Raw genomic sequence first — 20,777 nt, 5'->3', positions numbered from 1 at the left:
GGGGGAGGGGGGATATGGGGAAGGGGGGGATATGGGGGAGGGGGGATATGGGGGAGGGGGGGATATGGGGGAGGGGGGATATGGGGAGGGGGGATATGGGGGAGGGGGGATATGGGGGAGGGTGGGTATGGGGGAGGGGGGATATGGGGGAGGGGGGTATGGGGGAGGGGGGATATGGGGGAGGGGGATATGGGGGATATGGGGGAGGGGGGATATGGGGGAGGGGGGGATATGGGGGAGGGGGGTATGGGGGAGGGGGGATATGGGGGAGGGGGGGATATGGGGGATATGGGGAGGGGTGATATGCGGGATATGGGGGTGGGGGGATATGGGGAGGGGGGATATGGGGGATATGGGGGAGGGGGAGATATGAGGGATATGGGGGAGGGGGGATATGGGGGAGGGGGGATATGGGGAGGGGGGATATGGGGGAGGCTCACCCTGCCTGCTCTGACGAGGTCGTTCACCTTCTTGTGGCACTGGGTGCCTGTCCGTGGTGTTAGGGCCACAGCGGTGACGGCCTCTGCCACTTCCCTCCACAGACGCCGGCTGTGGCGTGGGGCAACTCTGCGGCCGTGCCCGGGATACAGGGTGTCCCTCCTCTGCTCCACCGCGTCCAGGAGCACCTCCACATCGCGTGACTCGAACTTCGGGGCTGAGCGACGGCTAGCCATCCAGTCGGGTGTTGCGGTCGGGTGTTGCGGTCGGGTGGGGGGGAGCTGCGCGGCCTTATGAGCCGTCATGCCGTGCAGCGCGTATGACGCTGCATGGCGTGAACCACTGCGCAAGCGCGGATCCCGTTACGTCGCTGCTAGCCCATTTCGGGCCGGAGACTATCGGCCCATTTTTATGACTTGACGCAAGTGGGATTTGCGCCATTTTTTGCGCCGATCGGCGGACTTTCCGCCGATAACGGAGAATTTCGCCCCATATATTAGTTTGTTACAGATGCAAAACCATTTTTTTGATGACTGCTTCCGTGTGGAAGCCTGAAATTGGTGAATGCATTAAGATCCCCAAAGTTCCCTCAGTAAACAATAATAAAAGTGTTGGACTATTGGGCGAAATTCTCCTACCCGCCCCGCCACATTTCTGCGTCGACCGGCCGGCGGGAGTCTCCGTAACACCGGCCGGTCAATGGGGTTTCCCATTGTGGGGCAGCCCCACGCCGTCGGGAAACCCCCCGGTGCCGGCAGAACGGAGACTCCCGCCGGCGGAGAATGACGCCCATTGTTTCTGACATGTAACTTATGAAGCACCCTCTACACTGCAAAATTCTCTAACCAAACAGAAGCTAAACTCTCAATCAACCTGAACGCCTTGGCGGACTTGGACCACGGAGGCAGCTGAAGAATATAGGCCCCCCCCCCTATCGGCCGCAGGCCGGAAGATCCGACCAGCCCAGTCTGTCCCCGGCTGCCTATAAGGCCCCCCCCCCCCCCGGTGTCCCAACCCCCGCCTCCCACCAGGGCGGCCGTGGACTGAGTCCGCAGCTGCCACACGAGGTTCCTGAACGGCAGTAGGTGGTTAGAACAACTCCGTCGGAAATTCGGCCGGTTGGGAGTGGAGGATCGCTGGGTGGGCCTCTGGCAACGGGCCCCCAGCCTCGCGGAGCACTCCGCGAACACGCCGATTCTCGGGTCCTGGAGAATCACCGGACCAGCGCCGGGTCGATTTCGGCGTGAAATTGGATTCTCTGCCCCCGCGTCAAACGCGATTTTGGCACGGGACTGCGGAGAATCCAGCCCCTTGGCAAATTCTGGTAAGATTCCGCCTGTTGTTTTGAGTTTTACAAACACAGACTGGATGGATATGATCTGCACTTTGCCTGTTACGGTCAGCCGGAAGTGCCAAGCTTTGATACAATTGACCTTTTTTAGGATGAATGCCAATTGCACTAAGAGTTACACTGAAAATATGTGCGATTTGTCAGTCGGACTCGCAGTGTGGCTCACTTACACCTGCTAGAAGCCAAATATATTCGCATATAGGACCCTGTCCTTTGCAGACAACAGGAACATGTCCACAGCTGCATTTTTCAATTAAATAGAAGCTGAGGGAACAGTCATATGGGCGGCATGATAGCACAGTTGTTAGCACTGTTGCTTCACAGCGCCAGGGTCCCAGGTTCGATTCCTAGCTTGGGTCACTGTCTGTGCGGAGTCTGCACGTTCTCCCTGTGTCTGTGTGGGTTTCCTCCGGGTGCTCCGGTTTCCTCCCACAAGTCCCAAATGATGTGCTGTTAGGTGAATTAGGCATTCTGAATTCTCCCACTGTGTACCTGAACAGGCGCCGGAATATGGTGACTAGGGGCTTTTCACAGTAACTTCATTGCAGTGTTAATGTAAGCCGACTTGTGACAATAAAGATGATTATTATTATTATTCTGATTCATTGCCCAGGACAATGCCTTGATCAATCAGAGCCAACCTGCCCAGTTTGAATTTGATTAATGCTCCATGCTGCATTCTCCATGGCAATTCCTCCACCAATCAGAGTCCACTTGCCAACCATTTGGCACTCTCTTCTCAAACAGTATAAACTGTTGTTTCCTCGTTAGTGTTGGAAATTTCTTGTAAGCTATCCTGATGAGTGCAAGATGAAAAGCTTTGATAGCATGTCTCTTTTCTCAGTAATGCTCCAGTTCTGTGCTAACAAATGACTATAGTTGCAGAATACTTCCCTATGGTAGAGAAACCTCCCTTAAAGTATGTTGGACTGAGAATGAATAGCTTCAACAGGATTGCAAACTGCTGCTATGCAATAAAGATTTTTCGGAGCTTCAGTTATAATTTATAACAAAGACTTGTAATTGCATTGTATTGTCTACATAGTGAACCAGGAAAGTGCTTCAAAAGATGGGAATGAACACCAAGTAAGGGGTGAGAAAGGGTTAGGGGAGTTGACCAAAGTCGTATTGCAATGGGTTTTTTGAAAGTGGCCAGTTTTGGGAAGGCAATTGTAGGGTACAGGGTCAAAAGCCAGTACAGAGCCAGTTGTGTATTGAAGCTGCACAGACAGACTTTGGATCGAGCTACTTACAGATAACCAAAGACAAGAGAATTTTAGCCGAATGTCCTGACCTGGATTTGAACATGCCCGTGCCACACCAAGGTGCAGCGTAGGCAAAAATCACACTGTCACTACTCAGCTTCTTCACAGAGGTGAAAGGTCAGAGCCTAGTCTACAAAAGCAGCCAACTCCCTGTTGTGTAAAATGTGATTATCCCTTTGAAGAATGACATGTGAAAAGAAAATTAAAGCATTGTGTCCGTTTGTGTGAAAAGAAAATAATTGCCAGAAGCATTCACGACCGTATATATATAACAAATAAAAGATTTGGATAAAAGTGTGGGGGTGGTGGGTGGAGTGTTGAATACACAGCCCTTGCTGCTATGTTTATTATTTAACCCACTTGTATTTGGAGATACGGCACTGGTTTATCAGGTGTTGTCCCATCTATCCACTCCAAGTCAAAGAAACATGATGGAATATGCAGAGTCCATTCAATCCCCTCAAACCTCTTCCTCCATTCAGCTAAGATCAGTATCTTTAATTCTACTGACCCATTTTAGTTACCTACCCATTTTGGTTGCGAAACCTTAATCCCTTTGCCTAACAAAACTCTATTAATCTCAATGTAGCTCAGTGGGCTAGACAGCTGGTTTGTAATGCAGAACAGGGCCAGCAGCGTGGGTTCAATTCCCGCACTGAACAGGTGCCGGAATGTGGCGACTAGGGGCTTTTCACAGTAACTTCATACTTGTGACAATAAAAGATTATTTTTATTATGTCAGTTTTTAATGGACTGAGCTACACACAGCTTCTTTGGAAAGGATCCCTCCACTCCCCTTTGGGTGCAAACTGGTTTCTGATATAATTGCAACATAGGAACATCAGACCATTCAGCCCCTCGAGCTTGTCCTGCCATTCAATGAGATCATGGCTGATCAGTGACCTAACTTCATGGTTGGATTCTCCCCCCCCCCACGCCGGGTGGGAGAATCGCCGGGGCGCCACGTGAGTCCCGCCACGCCGCCCCGGCACCCCCCCCCCCAAACCGGCGTGGCGAGAATCATGGCTGGCCGCACGGAGAATCGCCGCTCGCCGTTTGTAATGGGCGAGCGGCGATTCTCCGGCCCGGATGAACCGAGCGACCTGCCCAACACGACAGGTTCCCACCGGCGCCGTCCACTTCTGGTCATTGCCAGCGGGAACAGTGCAGGAACGCTGGGGGGGGCGGCCTGTGGGGAGGGAGGGGGGGTTCCTGCACCAGGGGGGGGGACTCAAAAGGGGTCTGGCCCGCGATCGGTGCCCACCGATCGGCGGGCCGGCCTCTCTGAAGGAGGACCTCCTTTCCTCTGCCGCCCCGCGAGATCCATCCGACATCTTCTTACGGGGCGGCCGCAGGGAGGACGGCCGCCGCGCATGCGCGAGTTGGTGCCGGTCAACCTGCGAATGCGCGGATGACGTTGTGGCGCCGCGTCATTTATGCAGTGCCGCTTTTACGTGGCGGCAAGACCCGGCGCGCGTAAATGACGCGGCGCCGCTCCTAGCCCCCCCGGGAACGGGAGAATAGGGGGCTGGGAGCGACCTCCGACGCCGGAGTGAAACACTCCGTTTTTTACTCCGGCATCGGGATTTAGTCTCCCGATGGGAGAATTGCGCCCCATATACCTGCCTTTGGCCCATATCGCTTAATATCAGAGAATCCCTTTTGGCCCATCAAGTTTGCACTGACCCTCTGAAAGAGCACCCGACCTATCGCCGTAATCCCATTTAGGGGTAATTTAGCATGGCAAATCCCCCTGAGCTGCACATCTTTGAACTGTGGGAGGAAACAGGAGCATCCAGAGGAAACACACGCAGACACAGGAAGAATGTGCAAACCCTACACCGATGGTCACCCGAGGTTGGAATCGAACCTGAGTCTCTGGCGCTGTGAGGCAGCAGTGCCAACCACTGTGCCAGCCCTTTGCTTAACAAAAAATCTATCTATCTCAGATTTACAATTAACTATTCTAGCTTCAGTACTTCTAGTACTTCCGAACATCTCTCCTGAATTGTTTAGCCCTAATATTTTGATTATGCCCCCTCGTTTTAGAATCGTCAACCAGTGGAAATAGTTTATCTTTATCTACCCCCTCTTTCCTTGTTAGTATCTTGAATACTTCAATCAGATCACCCCTTAACCTTATAAATTCCAGCAAAAACATTATTAGGTCGAGCTCTAATTTCAGATTTTGTCCCCTCGTTCTGGACTCCCGTGCTTTCTATATCAGTTTCTCTCTATCTTTATTTGTGACTGTCAATACGATTAACCCTTAAGTCCTGACCATGAATCTCATTTTGGACTTGAGAAACAAATTATGTTGGACTATGAGGCATGAGAGAGGTGAAATACTGATTCCACATAACTTGTTTAGAGATTTTTAAACTTTGTTTTCTCTCTCTTCAGTGGGAGGAGATCAGTGGAGTGGATGAAAACTATAAACCAATTCGCACTTACCAGGTCTGTAACGTCATGTCTCCCAATCAAAACAACTGGCTTCAGACCGGTTGGATTCCACGGCGAAAAGGGCAGAGGATCTTCATTGAGCTGAAGTTCACGTTACGAGACTGCAACAGCATCCCGGGAGTGGTCGGAACATGCAAAGAGACTTTTAATCTTTACTACATTGAGTCGGACAATGACCTGGGCAGAAACATTGAGGAAAGCCAGTATGTGAAAATTGACACGATAGCGGCAGATGAAAGCTTCACCCAAGGGGATCTTGGCGAGCGCAAAATGAAACTTAATACAGAGGTCCGAGAAATTGAGCATCTCGGCAGGAAAGGATTTCACCTTGGTTTCCAGGACGTGGGGGCTTGTGTCGCCCTTGTTTCAGTGAGAGTTTATTACAAAACCTGCCTCACCACGGTGCAAAGTTTGGCTGTCTTTCCAGACACAGTAGCAGAAGCTGCCTTCTCGACCCTGGTGGAAGTGCGAGGATCGTGTGTTAATGACTCTGAAGCAGACATGGGCAACCCCCCCAGGATGCACTGCAGTGCAGAAGGTGACTGGTTGGTACCGATTGGGAAATGTACTTGCAGTGCTGGGTATGAGGAGAAAGATGGCAGGTGCAAAGGTAAGTACTTTGTTGCAGAATGCTTCCTTTTAGTTCATGTGAGCCTTGGGTTAGCAATGCAGAAAGACACCATTGGAATCTGTAACGATCCAGTCAATGGTAATGCCAGGAGCTACAGTGTGTTTTTTTCTAAAACAGATATTGAGATTTGCCAAATGCAGGCAAAGGTGCATTTATCACCTTTCCCCAGTTGCCATGAGAGAGTGATGGTGAGCCTCTTGAACTATTGCTTTCTTCAAGTGATGGTTCTCTCACAATGTTGTTTGTTGGTTAGTTCCAGACTTTCGACTCTGTGGTGATGGCAGAATGAGCTAATTTCACCCAAACCGGCGAAATAATGAACTTGGAGATGGTCTTGTGAATTTGCTGCTCCTTCTTTTTCCTCTTTCTTGCCGTAGGACTGGAAGTGCTGACTAAGTGAGTTAGTTGCTGCACTGCACCTTGTGGTTGATGCAGGTTGTGGCCACAGTGAGCGATGGATAATGAGTCCTCTTCGAACTTGTCCTGCTTCCTGAGCATTGTTGCAGCTCCACCATCCATGTAAGTGATGAGTTAAGCAACACACTCCTGACTTGATTGGCTCGAAGTGTGGAGAAACGTTGAAGTGAGCCATTTGCAGCAAATGCAGCCTCTGCCCCAATCCTACTGCTCAAGCAATATTGCTATTGTTGGTACGACTGATCTGCCAAGCTTCTGGTCAGTGGTGAATGTCGATGGTGGGTATCACTTGGCCTTTTCTTGTTACTGGTGCTCATTATGTGGTACTTGGGTATGAATGTCACCTGTCAACCCAAGTCTCGTTAATGTTCAGGACCTGCTTTGTACTGGCACAAACATCTCTTTTATTGTACCAATGGGACTTAATGCCGTCATATTTTCAGCAATTGGGCTTCAATCGTGGTTTTGTGACAGGTCACTAATGAAGCAGCTTGGGCCAAGGATATTTCTTGTAGTAGTGACCTTCCACTGTGCTCATTGACCTCTCAGGAGTCAAACCTCTTCTGTGTGTCCATGACTCCAGCTGAAAGCTTTTCACCCCCCGCATTTTCACTTCCATTAACCTTTGGATTGTTAGTGTTTTGATCTCTGGATCCAGGAAAAAAATCAATGGACAAATGTGCTTATCAGAACCGTAACTAAATATTAATAAGCCGATAATTGGCGAGTGGATATTTTTTAGTGGCGCCTTGTTTATTTTTTGTTGATTTTGATGATGGTTCAGGTGAAGACGATACATCAGTTGACCTCATTCGTGTTTTTTAGAAGAGGACTCATTGCTGAACTATATCGAATTGACCCTCAACTATTTTAATCCAGGTTTTTCTGCGAGGCAAAGCTTATCCTTTTACGTTGCACATAGTTGTGTAGTTAACTGGAGTCTATAATAACATTGCTGCAACTCATTTCCTTTTTGACTGTTAAGCTACAGATGGACTTCGGACCTCCGGTTGTGGCTATGCGGAGCTAAGTCGCACATTCGGCGGCTCCCGCTAAAACTGACTTTTGGGTTCTTTTCAGGGCCTACAACGGCACTTTTTCGACATTTCCCGGTGTGGGAAGGAGATTACAACAATTCCCCGATAGTCTATGGCTTTTACCAGGAGCGGGGCGACTAAAAAGGTGGTGGTGGACCCGAAGAAGGTGCGAGGGAAGAAGACCAGGCAGGGCGGAGACCAGGCAGCGTGGATGCAGTGGGCGGAGGAGCAACAGGAGGGTATCCAGCGCTGCCTCAGATAGATTAAAGCAGACCTGCTTGAGCCGATGAAGGCTTCTATTGATAAGCTGCTGGAGACACAGACGGCCCAGGGAGTGGCGATCCGAGAGGCTCGACAAAAGATCTCCGACAATGAGGACGAGATCTTAGGCCTGGCGGTAAAGGTGGAGGCGCACGAGGCGCTCCACAAGAAATGGCAGGAGCGGTTCGAGGAGATGGAGAATCGGTCGAGGAACGAATGAATTAATGAAAATCGCTTATTGTCACAAGTAGGCTTCAAATGAAGTTACTGTGAAAAGCTACTAGTCGCCACATTCGGGCGCCTGTTCGGGGAGGCTGTTACGGGAATCGAACCGTGAAGAATCTGCGGATTCTGGGCCTCCCGGAGGGGCTAGAGGGGCCGGATGTGGGGCCTTTGTGGTCACCATGTTGAACTCGCTGATGGAAGCGGGGTCCTTCCAGGGGCCCCTGGAGCTGGAAGGGTCCATAGAGTGCTGGCGAGGAGGCCCAAGGCTAACGAGCCTCCGTGGGCGGTGCTGGTGTGGTTTCATCGTTTCACTGATCGGGAGTGTGTGCTCAGGTGGGCCAAGAAGGAGAGGAGCAGCAGGTGGGAGAGCGCGGAGGTTCGAATATACCAGGACTGGAGTGCGGAGGTGGCGAAGAGGAGGGCCGGGTACAATCGAGCGAACCACATAACCGGAAGGGGGTGAAGTTTGGCATATTGCAGTCGGCGCGACTGAGGGTCACCTACAAGGACGGGCACCATTATTTTGAGTCTCCGGAGGAATCGTGGGCCTTTGTTCAGGCCGAGAAGTTGGACACAGATTGAGGGTCGGGATGGGCGTTTGGGGATTGCGGTTGATATGTTGCTTTTTGGGTCATTTGCTCTTGGTTTCTTTTTTTTTCTCCTGTGTTTTTTTCTCTTTCTGGTCGGTGAGGGTGATTAGGGCGGGTTGGGCACTGTTTTGGTTGATTTGGTCGGGGGGCGGGGCTCTTGGAGGGGGGTAAGCAAAGGGAACAGGGGTAGATGGCCGGCGGTGAGATGGGGCCCCGCGGGGGAGGGGGAGGCCCGAGTCGGGGGTGAGGGTACTGGGCCTGTAAAAGGAGCTGCGTCAGAGGTGGCGGGGCCGGGTAGGTGGAAAGCGTGGGCTTTTTCCCGCGCTGAAGACTGGAGGGGGTGGGGCCGGGGCCGGGAAGCAAGGGTTGTTTCCCGCACTTAGGGTGGAAGGGGGAGGGGGAGAGCCTGTGGATGGGGAACGGAAGAGGAGGGTGTGTCACACAATGGGAGGAGTCGAAGGAGAGATGGGAGTGGCCGGGGTCAGCAGAAGTCAGCTGACTTGTGGAAGTGCAATGGGGGGAGTAAAACAGCTAGGATGGGTCCTTGCCGGAGGTGGGGGGGGGGGGGGGTGGGAATCGAGTTGCTGCTGCTATGGTCAAGGGGGAGCTGGAGCGAGTGGGGGGGGGTCGAGACGGGGGTCTGCCGCCGTGGGTGAACGGGCCGGGAGGGGGGTGCGGGCGCGTGGGTGGCCGAGGAGGGGTTATGGCTAGTCGGCGGGGGAGGGGGGCGGGTAGCCCCTGATAACCTGGATGTAAGGGGACTGAATGGGCCGGTCAAGCGGGCCCACGTGTTCGCGCACCTGAAGGGGCTGAAGGCGGATGTGGTTATGCTCCAGGAGACACACCTGAAGGTGGCAGACCAGGTAAGATTGAGGAAAGGGTGGGTAGGTCAGGTGTTTAATTTGGGGCTGGATGCCAAAAATCGAGGGGTGGCGATCTTGGTGGGAAAGAACTAGTCATTCGAGCCGTCGAGCATTGTGGCAGACAATGGCGGTAGGTACGTAATGGTAAGTGGTAAGTTGCAGGGAGAGAGGGTGGTACTGGTTAATGTGTATGCCCCGAATTGGGACGATGCGGGTTTTATGTGGCACATGTTGGGTCGGATCCCAGACTTGGAAGTGGGGGGCCTGATAATGGGGGGAGACTTTAACACGGTGTTGGATCCTGCACTGTATCGCTCCAGGTCTAGGACGGGTAGGAAGCCGGCGGCGGCTAGAGTGCTGAGGGTTTTATGGATCAGATGGGAGGGGTGAACCCTTGGAGATTTCCAAGGCCGCGGTCTAGGGAATTTTCATTTTTCTCAGGTGTCCAGAAGGCTTATTCCCGAATTGACTTTTTTATTTTGAGCAGGGTGCTGATAGCGAGAGTAGAGGATACCGAGTACTCGGCGATAGCCATTTCGGACGATGCCCTGCACTGGGTGGACTTAGAGCTGGGGGAGGAGAGGGACCAGCGCCCGTTGTGGCGCGGGGAGGTGGGGCTATTGGCGGACGAGGAGGTGAGCGAGCGGGTCCGAGGAAGTATAGAGAGGTACCTGGAGGCCAACGACAACGGGGAGGTCCGAGTGGGGATGGTATGGGAGGCACTGAAGGCGGTGGTGAGGGGAGAGCTGATCTCCATTAGGGCCCACAAGGAGCGGAGGGAGCGGGTGGAGAGGGAGAGGCTGGTGGGGGAGATGGTGAGGGTAGACAGGAGGTATGCGGAGGTGCCCGAGGAAGGATTGTTGAGGAAGAGGCGCAGCCTCCAGGCCGAATTTGACCTGGTGACCAGCAGGAAGGCGGAGGTACAATGGAGGAAGGCCCAGGGGGCAATTTACGAGTATGGGTAAAAGGAAAGCCGGATGCTGGCGCATCAGCTTTGGAAGCGGGACACAGCTAGGGAGATCGGGGGAGTTAAGGACAGGGGAGGGAGTGTGGTGCGGAGTGGGGTTGGCATCAATGGGGTCTTCAGGAGACTTCCGGGTGCGGCGATGACCAGCTGAGTCGCACGTTTCGGCAGCTCCCGGTGAAACGGACTTTTGAGCTCTTGATAGGAGCCCCAACGGCAATTTTGACGGCTAAAAACACTGTGCGGTAAACCAGAAGGGAATCCCCCCTGGATACGGATGAAAAAGGAGGAGAAAGTGGCCGGATTGCAGTGGATCCTTGAGAACAGCGGCAAGGAAGGCAAGCAAAAACCAAGATGGTGTCGGAAGGTGGCAGTTTAACATGGGGCCCTGAACAACAAGAGTTCTTGAAATGCTGTGTGGAAGAGCTCAAAAAGGAAATGAAGAAAGAGCTGTTGGCCCCGATACTACAGGTGATCGAAGGGCTAAAGGAGGAACAAAAGACCCAGGAGCGGGAGCTTCGGGTCGTGAAGGCAAAGGCAGCCGAGAATGAGGACGACATACAGGGCCTGGTGGTGAAGACGGAGATGCATGAGGCACATCAGAAACGATGTGTGGAAAGGTTGGAGGCACTTGAGAACAACGCAAGGAGGAACAACCTGAGGATTCTTGGTCTTCCTGAAGGTGCGGAGGGAGCGGACGTCGGGGCATATGTGAGCATGATGCTGCACTCGTTAATGGGAGCGGAGGCCCCGGCGGGTCCGTTGGAGGTGGAGGGAGCATACCGAGTGATGGCGCGAGGACCGAGAGCAGGAGAAATTCCCAGAGCCATAGTGGTGAGATTGCTCCGTATTAAGGATAGAGAAATGGTCCTTAGATGGGCAAAGAAAACTCGGAGCAGTAAATGGGAGAACGCGGTGATCCGCGTTTATCAAGACTGGAGTGCGGAGGTGGCGAGAAGGAGGGCGAGCTTTAATCGGGCCAAGGCAGTGCTTCATAAAAAGAAGATAAAAGTTGGAATGCTGCAACCGGCAAGACTGTGGGTCACATATCGAGGGAGGCACCACTACTTTGAGACGGCGGATGAAGCGTGGACTTTTATTGTGGAAGAAAAACTGGAATGAGCGGGTTATTAAAAAGAACGTTTGAACAAAGTGGTGGGGCGAATGTGGGGGGCGAAGAGGGGGGTTAAAAAGAGGGGAAAGAGGAGTTTATGTACTAATCCTGCGATGTGGTAACTTTTCTCTCTTCCACAGCTGGTGATGGGGTGAGGAGGGGAGGTGGAGGAGATGGGGCGTTGGCCATTGGGGGCGGGGCCAAGGGAGAAGCGCGGGCTTGGTTCCCGCGCTATGATAATCAAAGAACAAAGAACAAAGAACAAAGAAATGTACAGCACAGGAACAGGCCCTTCGGCCCTCCAAGCCCGTGCCGACCATACTGCCCGACTAAACTACAATCTTCTACACTTCCTGGTTCCGTATCCTTCTATTCCCATCCTATTCATATATTTGTCAAGATGCCCCTTAAATGTCCCTATCGTCCCTGCCTCCACTACCTCCTCCGGTAGTGAGTTCCAGGCACCCACTACCCTCTGCGTAAAAAACTTGCCTCGTACATCTACTCTAAACTTTGCCCCTCTCACCTTAAACCTATGCCCCCTAGTAATTGACCCCTCTACCCTGGGGAAAAGCCTCTGACTATCCACTCTGTCTATGCCCCTCATAATTTTGTATACCTCTATCAGGTCGCCCCTCAACCTCCTTCGTTCCAGTGAGAACAAACCGAGTTTATTCAATCGCTCCTCATAGCTTATGCCCTCCATACCAGGCAACATTCTGGTAAATCTCTTCTGCACCCTCTCTAAAGCCTCCACATCCTTCTGGTAGTGTGGCGACCAGAATTGAACACTATACTCCAAGTGTGGCCTAACTAAGGTTCTATACAGCAAATCATGGCGGGAATAGAGAAGCAGGAAGGAGGGGGCGTTGCACGGTGCGAGCCGAGGTCACGGGGGGAAGCCGAGGTCAGCCTGAGTTTGCTGACTTCTGGGAGCAACATGGGGGGTGTAATTACGCTAGCAGGGGATCTAGCGGGGGGGGGGGGGGGGGGTGGGGGGGGGAATTACTGGGTTGCTGCTGCTGGGGAGAGGGGGGAGCTGGTATGGGAGGGGATGGGCGGGGGGGCACCGCCTGGGGGAGATACAGCTGCGTGGGAACCGGGTGAGGAGCTGGAAAAAGGGGGTGGCTAATCGACAAGGGGGGGGGGGGGTAGGAAGCCCCCCAACCCGGCTGATCACGTGGAACGTGAGAGGGCTGAACGGGCCGATAAAGAGGGCACGGGTACTCGCACACCTTAAGAAACTTAAGGCAGATGTGGTTATGTTACAGGAAACGCACCTGAAACTGATAGACCAGGTTAGACTACGCAAAGGATGGGTGGGGCAGGTGTTCCATTCGGGGCTAGATGCGAAAAACAGGGGGGTGGCTATATTAGTGGGGAAGCGGGTAATGTTCGAGGCAAAGACTATAGTGGCGGATAACGGGGGCAGATACGTGATGGTGAGTGGCAAACTACAGGGGGAGACGGTGGTTTTGGTAAACGTATATGCCCCGAACTGGGATGATGCCAATTTTATGAGGCGGATGCTAGGATGCATTCCGGATCTAGAGATGGGAAAGCTGATAATGGAGGGAGATTTTAATACGGTGTTGGAACAAGGGCTGGATAGGTCGAAGTCCAGGACTGGAAGGAGGCCGGCAGCAGCCAAGGTACTTAAAGATTTTATGGAGCAGGTGGGAGGTGTAGATCCGTGGAGATTTAGCAGACCTAGGAGTAAGGAGTTCTCGTTTTCCTCCTATGTCCATAAAGTCTACTCGCGAATAGACTTTTTTGTGCTGGGAAGGGCGTTGATCCCGAAGGTGAGGGGAACGGAGTATACGGCTATAGCTATTTCGGATCACGCTCCACACTGGGTAGACTTGGAGATAGGGGAGGAAACAGGAGGGCGCCCACCCTGGAGAATGGACATGGGACTAATGGCAGATGAGGGGGTGTGTCTAAGGGTGAGGGGGTGCATTGAAAAGTACTTGGAACTCAATGATAATGGGGAGGTCCAGGTGGGAGTGGTCTGGGAGGCGCTGAAGGCGGTGGTTAGAGGGGAGCTGATATCAATAAGTGCACAGAAAGGGAAGCAGGAAAGTAAGGAACGGGAGCGGTTGCTGCTAGAACTTTTGAGGGTGGACAGACAATATGCGGAAGCACCGGAGGAGGGACTGTACAGGGAAAGGCAAAGGCTACATGTAGAATTTGACTTGCTGACTACGGGCACTGCAGAGGCACAATGGAGGAAAGCACAGGGTGTACAGTACGAATATGGGGAGAAGGCGAGCAGGTTGCTGGCACACCAATTGAGGAAAAGGGGAGCAGCGAGGGAAATAGGGGGAGTGAGGGATGAGGAAGGAGAGAATGGAGCAGGGAGCGGAGAGAGTGAATGGAGTGTTCAAGACATTTTATAAAAAATTATATGAAGCTCAACCCCCGGATGGGAGGGAGAGAATGACGGGCTTTTTGGAACGGCTGGAATTTCCCAAGGTGGAAGAGCAGGAAAGGGTGGGACTGGGAGCACAGATCGAGGTAGAAGAAGTGGTGAAAGGAATTAGGAGCATGCAGGCGGGAAAGGCCCCGGGACCGGATGGATTCCCAGTCGAATTCTATAGAAAATATGTGGACTTGCTCGCCCCGGTATTGACGAGGATCTTTAATGAGGCAAAGGGAAGGGGACAACTGCCCCCGACTATGTCTGAAGCAACGATATCGCTTCTCTTAAAGAAGGAAAAGGACCCACTACAATGCGGGTCCTATAGACCTATTTCCCTCCTAAATGTAGATGCCAAGATCCTGGCAAAGGTAATGGCAATGAGAATAGAGGAATGTGTCCCGGGGGTGGTCCACGAGGACCAAACTGGGTTTGTGAAGGGGAGACAGCTGAACACGAATATACGGACGCTGTTAGGGGTAATGATGATGCCCCCACCAGAGGGGGAAACGGAGATAGTAGTGGCGATGGATGCCGAGAAAGCATTTGATAGAGTGGAGTGGGATTATTTGTGGGAGGTGTTGAGGAGATTTGGTTTTGGAGAGGGGTATGTTAGATGGGTGCAGCTATTGTATAGGGCCCCGATGGCGAGCGTGGTCACGAACGGACGGGGATCTGCATATTTTCGGCTCCATAGAGGGACAAGGCAGGGATGCCCTCTGTCCCCATTATTGTTTGCACTGGCGATTGAGCCCCTGGCGATAGCGTTGAGGGGTTCCAAGAAGTGGAGGGGAGTACTTAGAGGAGGAGAAGAACACCGGGTATCTTTGTATGCGGACGATTTGTTACTATATGTGGCAGACCCGGCGGAGGGGATGCCAGAAATAATGCGGATACTTGGGGAGTTTGGGGATTTTTCAGGGTATAAATTGAACATGGGGAAGAGTGAGTTGTTTGTGGTGCATCCAGGGCAGCAGAGTAGAGAAATAGAGGACCTACCGTTGAGGAAGGTAACAAGGGACTTTCGTTACCTGGGGATCCAGATAGCCAAGAATTGGGGCACATTGCATAGGTTAAATTTAACGCGGTTGGTAGAACAAATGGAGGAGGATTTCAAGAGATGGGATATGGTATCCCTGTCACTGGCAGGGAGGGTGCAGGCGGTTAAGATGGTGGTCCTCCCGAGATTCCTCTTTGTGTTTCAGTGCCTCCCGATGGTGATCACAAAGGCTTTTTTTAAAAGGATTGAAAAGAGCATCATGGGTTTTGTGTGGGCCGGGAAGACCCCGAGAGTGAGGAAGGGATTCTTACAGCGTAGCAGGGATAGGGGGGGGGGGGCTGGCACTACCGAGCCTAAGTGAGTATTATTGGGCCGCTAATATTTCAATGGTGAGTAAGTGGATGGGAGAGGAGGAGGGAGCGGCGTGGAAGAGATTAGAGAGGGCGTCCTGTAGGGGGACTAGCCTACAGGCTATGGTGACAGCCCCATTGCCGTTCTCACCGAGGAACTACACCACAAGCCCGGTGGTGGTGGCTACACTGAAGATTTGGGGACAGTGGAGACGGCATAGGGGAAAGACTGGAGCCTTGGGGGGGTCCCCGATAAGAAACAACCATAGGTTTGCCCCGGGGGGAATGGATGGGGGATATGGAATGTGGCAAAGAGCAGGAATAACGCAACTGAAAGATCTGTTTGTGGATTGGAAGTTCGCGAGTCTGGGAGCGCTGACTGAGAAATATGGGTTGCCCCAAGGGAATGCATTCAGGTATATGCAACTGAGGGCTTTTGCGAGGCAACAGGTGAGGGAATTCCCGCAGCTCCCGACACAAGAGGTGCAGGACAGAGTGATCTCAAAGACATGGGTGGGGGATGGTAAGGTGTCAGATATATATAGGGAAATGAGGGACGAAGGGGAGACTATGGTAGATGAACTAAAAGGGAAATGGGAAGAAGAGCTGGGGGAGGAGATCTAGGAGGGGCTGTGGGCAGATGCCCTAAGCAGGGTAAACTCGTCGTCCTCGTGTACCAGGCTAAGCCTGATTCAGTTTAAGGTATTACACAGGGCGCATATGACTGGAGCACGGCTCAGTAAATTTTTTGGGGTGGAGGATAGGTGTGCGAGGTGCTCGAGAAGCCCAGCGAATCATACCCATATGTTTTGGTCATGCCCGGCACTACAGGGGTTTTGGATGGGGGTGACAAAGGTGCTTTCAAAAGTAGTGGGGGTCCGGGTCGAACCAAGCTGGGGGATAGCTATATTTGGGGTTGCACAAGAGCCGGGAGTGCAGGAGGCGAGAGAGGCTGATGTTTTGGCCTTTGAGTCCCTAGTAGCCCGGCGCAGGATATTGCTAATGTGGAAAGAAGCCAAGCCCCCGGGGGTGGAGACCGAATAAATGACATGGCAGGGTTTATAAAGCTAGAGCGGATTAAGTTCGTTCTAAGGGGGTCGGCTTAAGGGTTCACCAGGCGGTGGCAACCGTTCGTCGAATACCTCGCAGAAAGATAGATGGAATGGAAAAAAGAAGGCAGCAGCAGCAGCCCAGGATCAGGGGTGGGGGGGGAGGGGGGGGGGGGGGGGGGAGGAGGAACCAGAAGGACTCTCAGGGTTGTTAATATATACTGTATAATATGTATAGGTCGTTGCTACAGATAATTATATATTAGACTGTTAAGTTATATTTTTGGAGAGTGTTACTTGTGATAAGGCAGTTGCCAATTAGGGTTAGTTTTCATTTTTGTTATTATTTATTCATTTTCTGTTTATAAAATAGGTCATTGTTATTTGTGTTGTTATAATATTGTGTAAAGGATGCACAATGTGCTGTGTTGGTTGACCAAAAATTTTCAATAAAATATTTTTTTTTTAAATGTGGTCTTCAGGGACTTCTAGGAGGAATTGTACCGGTCCGAGCCCCCACTGGAGGAGGGAGGGATGGGCCGCTTTCTGGACCAATTGAGTTTTCCGAAGGTGGAGGAGGGACTGGTGGTGGGATTAGGGGCCCCGATTGGGCTGGAGGAGCTGGCCAAAGGGATAGGGAGCATGCAGGTGGGGAAGGCACCGAGGCCGGACGGTTTCCCGGTCGAATTCTATAAACAATATATGGACCTGTTGGACCCGTTGCTAGTTAGAACCTTCAATGAGGCAAGGGAGGGGGGCGCTTTGCCCCCGACGATGTCCCGCGCTCTGATCTCCTTGATCCTGAAGCGGGACAAGGATCCCCTGCAGTGTGGGTCTTACAGGCCGATTTTGTTGCTAAACGTAGATGCCAAGGTGCTGGCGAAGGTCTTAGCCACGAGGATTGTGTGCTGCAGATCATCCATGAAGACCAAACGGGGTTTGTGAAGGGGAGGCAGTTGAACGCAAATGTGCGGAGGCTTTTGAACGTTATCATGATACCGGCGAGGGAGGGGGAGGCGGAGATAGTGGTGGCGATGGACGCTGAGAAAGCCTTCGATAGGGTAGAGTGGGGGTACCTGTGGGAGGTGCTGAAGAGGTTTGGGTTTGGGGAGGAGATGGTCAGGTAGGTTAAGCTGTTGTATGAGGTCCCGATGGCAAGTGTGGCCACAAACAGGAGGAGGTCCGAGTACTTTCAGTTGCACCGAGGGACGAGGCAGGGGTGTCCCCTGCCCCCTGCTCTTCGCACTGGCGATTGAACCCCTGGCTATGGCACTGAGGGAGTCGAGGGACTGGAGGGGGTTGGTGCGGAGTGGGGAGGAGCATAGGGTGTCGCTTTATGCGGACGACTTGCTGCTATATGTGGTGGACCCGGTGGGGGGAATGCCGGAGGTAATGAGGATCCTTAGGGAATTTGGGGATTTCTCGGGGTACAAGCTCAATATGGGGAAGAGCGAGCTGTTCGTGGTTCACCCAGGGGACCAGGACAGGGGTTTGGCAAGCTCCCATTAAAAAGGACGGAGAGGAGCATCAGGTATTTGGGGGTCCAGGTGGCCAGGAGCTGGGGGGGCCTGCATAGGCTTAATTTCATGAGGCTGGTGGAGCAAATGGAGGAGGAGTTCAAGAGGTGGGACGTGTTGCCGCTGTCCTTGGCAGGTAGGGTGCAGTCAGTCAAAATGACGGTGCTCCCAAGGTTTTTGTTCCTGTTCCAGTGCCTCCCCGTGTTTATCCCGAAGGCCTTTTTTAGGCGGGTCAACAGGAGTATAATGGGGTTTGTGTGGGCGCGAGGGACTCCGAGGGTGAGAAGGGTGTTCCTGGAGCGGAGTAGAGATGGGGGGGGCTGGCGCTGCCCAGCCTCTGTGGGTACTACTGGGCCGCCAATGCGACGATGGTGCGCAAGTGGGTGATGGAGGGGGAGGGGGCTGCATGGAAGAGGTTGCAGACGGCGTCTTGTGTGGGTACGAGTCTGGGGGCGCTGGCAACGGCGCTGCTGCCGTTCCCTCCAAGGAGGTACACCACGAGCCCGGAGGTGGCGGCTGCCCTCAAAATCTAGGGTCAGTGGAGGCGGCACAGGGGGGAAACTGGAGCCTCGGTGTGGACCCCAATATGGGGGAACCACCGGTTCATCCCAGGGAGAACAGATGGAGGGTTTTCGGGGTGGCACAGGGCAGGGATACGAAGGTTGGAGGACCTGTTTGTGGATGGGACGTTCGCAAGCCTGGGTGTGCTGGAGAAGAAGTACAGGCTCCCCCCGGGGAACACCTTCAGGTACTTACAGGTAAGGGGATTTGCCAGGCGGCAGGTGGTGGAATTCCCGCGGCTGCGGCCACACACAGTACAGGACAGGGTGCTCTCGGGAGGGTGGGTTGGAGTGGGGAAGATCTCGGAAACTTACCAGGTGATGCAGGAGGAGGAGGAGGCCTCGGTGGTGGAGGTGAAAGGCAAGTGGGAGGAGGAGTTGGGAGAGGAGATTGAGGAAGGGACATGGGCAGATGCCCTGGGGAGGGTGAACTCTTCCTCATCGTGCGTGAGGCTCAGTCTCATACAGTTTAAAGTGCTGCACAGGGCACACATGACTGCGACAAGGATGAGCCGGTTTTTTGGGGGTGAGGACAGGTGTATTAGGTGCTCAGGGAGCCCAGCAAATCACACCCATATGTTCTGGGCGGTAGCCCAGCGAAGGATTCTTCTTCAGTGGAAGGATGCGAGGCCCCCAAGCGTGGAATCCTGGATCAGCGATATGGCAGGGTTCATTAAATTGGAGAGGGTGAAATTCGCCTTGTGAGGGTCGGTACATGGGTTCTTTTAGGCGGTGGCAACCGTTCTTAGACTTCCTGGCAGAACGGTAGACATTGGTCAATGGCAGCAGCAGCTCGGGGGTGGGGGGGGGGGGTTTATTTTATTTTTATTTTTGTTTTCGCTATTTACACTGGAGGGTCTGAGGGGGTGTATATACCTGTTGTGTTAAGTCGGGGTGTCAATGTTCATTTATTATTTATGTACAGGGGGGAGGGGGGTATGGAGGGTTGCTTTTCTGGACTGTGCTTTGTACTTAACCCTGTTGGGTTCCTTTTTCATTTTGTTATTGATATTTTATGAAAACCTTAATAAGAATTATTTGTTAAAAAAAGCTACAGGTGGACTTCACATTGTATTAATGATGGATGGTAGGCGCATAAATTGCTTGGGTATAAGGGAACAAAGTAATGACTGTGGTGAAATTTTGTTGAATTATAATTCCCCATAATGTTGCTTGGAGACTAATGCTTTAAAGTGCTTGATGTATTCTCTGTGTGCTTGTAAATAGATTGATAGCTTTTCAAAATTGATTTAAATTTTAGATTTCTCTCCCATTTTAGGTCACCAATTATTGCTGCATCCTCCAACCATTAGGAAGACTTCCAGGCCCTCGAAATAGCTCCAAATTGTGATACAAATGTTTAATATGTATGAGGTTGTTCAGCCATTTTAACAGATGCTATCCTCATTAAAACAAAGGAAATTCTAGTTCTGATTTTCTCAAAATTCTTCTCCTGTGTAATTTGACCAGAAGATAAAGTACAACAGTATAGTTTCATACTATTTCTCCGCTCACTTGTACTGCCCTGAGAGGATGTCTGGATCCTGCTCCTTCTATTAACCTGGTGAGGAAAGGACCTGAGGAGGAAATTGCGATCTTTAAAATATTTAAGTGGCTTTCGGGCAGGCACACGGTATCATAGATCATAGAATTTACTGTGCAGAAGGAGGCCATTCAGCCCATCGAGTCTGCACCGGCTCTTGGAAAGAGCACCCTACCCAAGGTCAACACCGCCACCCTATCCCCATAACCCCACCCAACACTAAGGGCAATTTTGGACACTAAGGGCAATTTATCATGGCCAATCCACCTAACCTGCACATCTTTGGACTGTGGGAGGAAACCGGAGCACCCGGAGGAAACCCACGCACACACGGGGAGGATGTGCAGACTCCGCACAGACAGTGACCCAAGCCGGAATCGAACCTGGGACCCTGGAGCTGTGTAGCAATTGTGCTATCCACAAGGCTACCGTGCTGCCCCTCTTGTGGAACAATCCAGAAAAAGGAGAGCATAATCTTAAAATTGGAGCTTTGACTGTTTAGACGTTAAATCGTGGAAACAATTTTTCCACATAAACGATATCAGAAATCAGGGAGCACTCTTTCCCGAAAGGGCTGTGAAGGCTGAGTCAATGAGACCTTTCAGGATAGAGGTCAATAGATATTTACAGGTAACATCATCAAGTGATGAAAATAGAAAGTGCTGGAAAGACTCAGAAGGTCTGGCAGTTTCTCGACGGAAAATTCCCACCGAAAGTCAA

At 52.3% G+C, this 20,777-nt stretch overlaps 1 protein-coding gene across 2 annotated transcripts in view; it reads left to right on the top strand.

The window, feature by feature from the left end:
• Nucleotides 1–20,777, top strand: part of LOC140418355 (ephrin type-A receptor 7-like) — a 906,389-nt gene that overhangs the window by 168,150 nt on the left and 717,462 nt on the right. For both annotated transcript variants that reach the window (XM_072501830.1, XM_072501826.1), the window contains exon 3: nt 5,458–6,127. In XM_072501830.1, coding sequence (XP_072357931.1) covers nt 5,458–6,127 — 670 coding nt within the window. The remainder of the gene's footprint in view (nt 1–5,457; nt 6,128–20,777) is intronic.

Source organism: Scyliorhinus torazame, chromosome 1 (assembly GCF_047496885.1).
Source record: "Scyliorhinus torazame isolate Kashiwa2021f chromosome 1, sScyTor2.1, whole genome shotgun sequence".
Lineage (NCBI taxonomy): Eukaryota > Metazoa > Chordata > Chondrichthyes > Carcharhiniformes > Scyliorhinidae > Scyliorhinus > Scyliorhinus torazame.
Note: the sequence above shows the minus strand (reverse complement) of the source record. Positions and strands in the feature narration are given on the sequence as shown.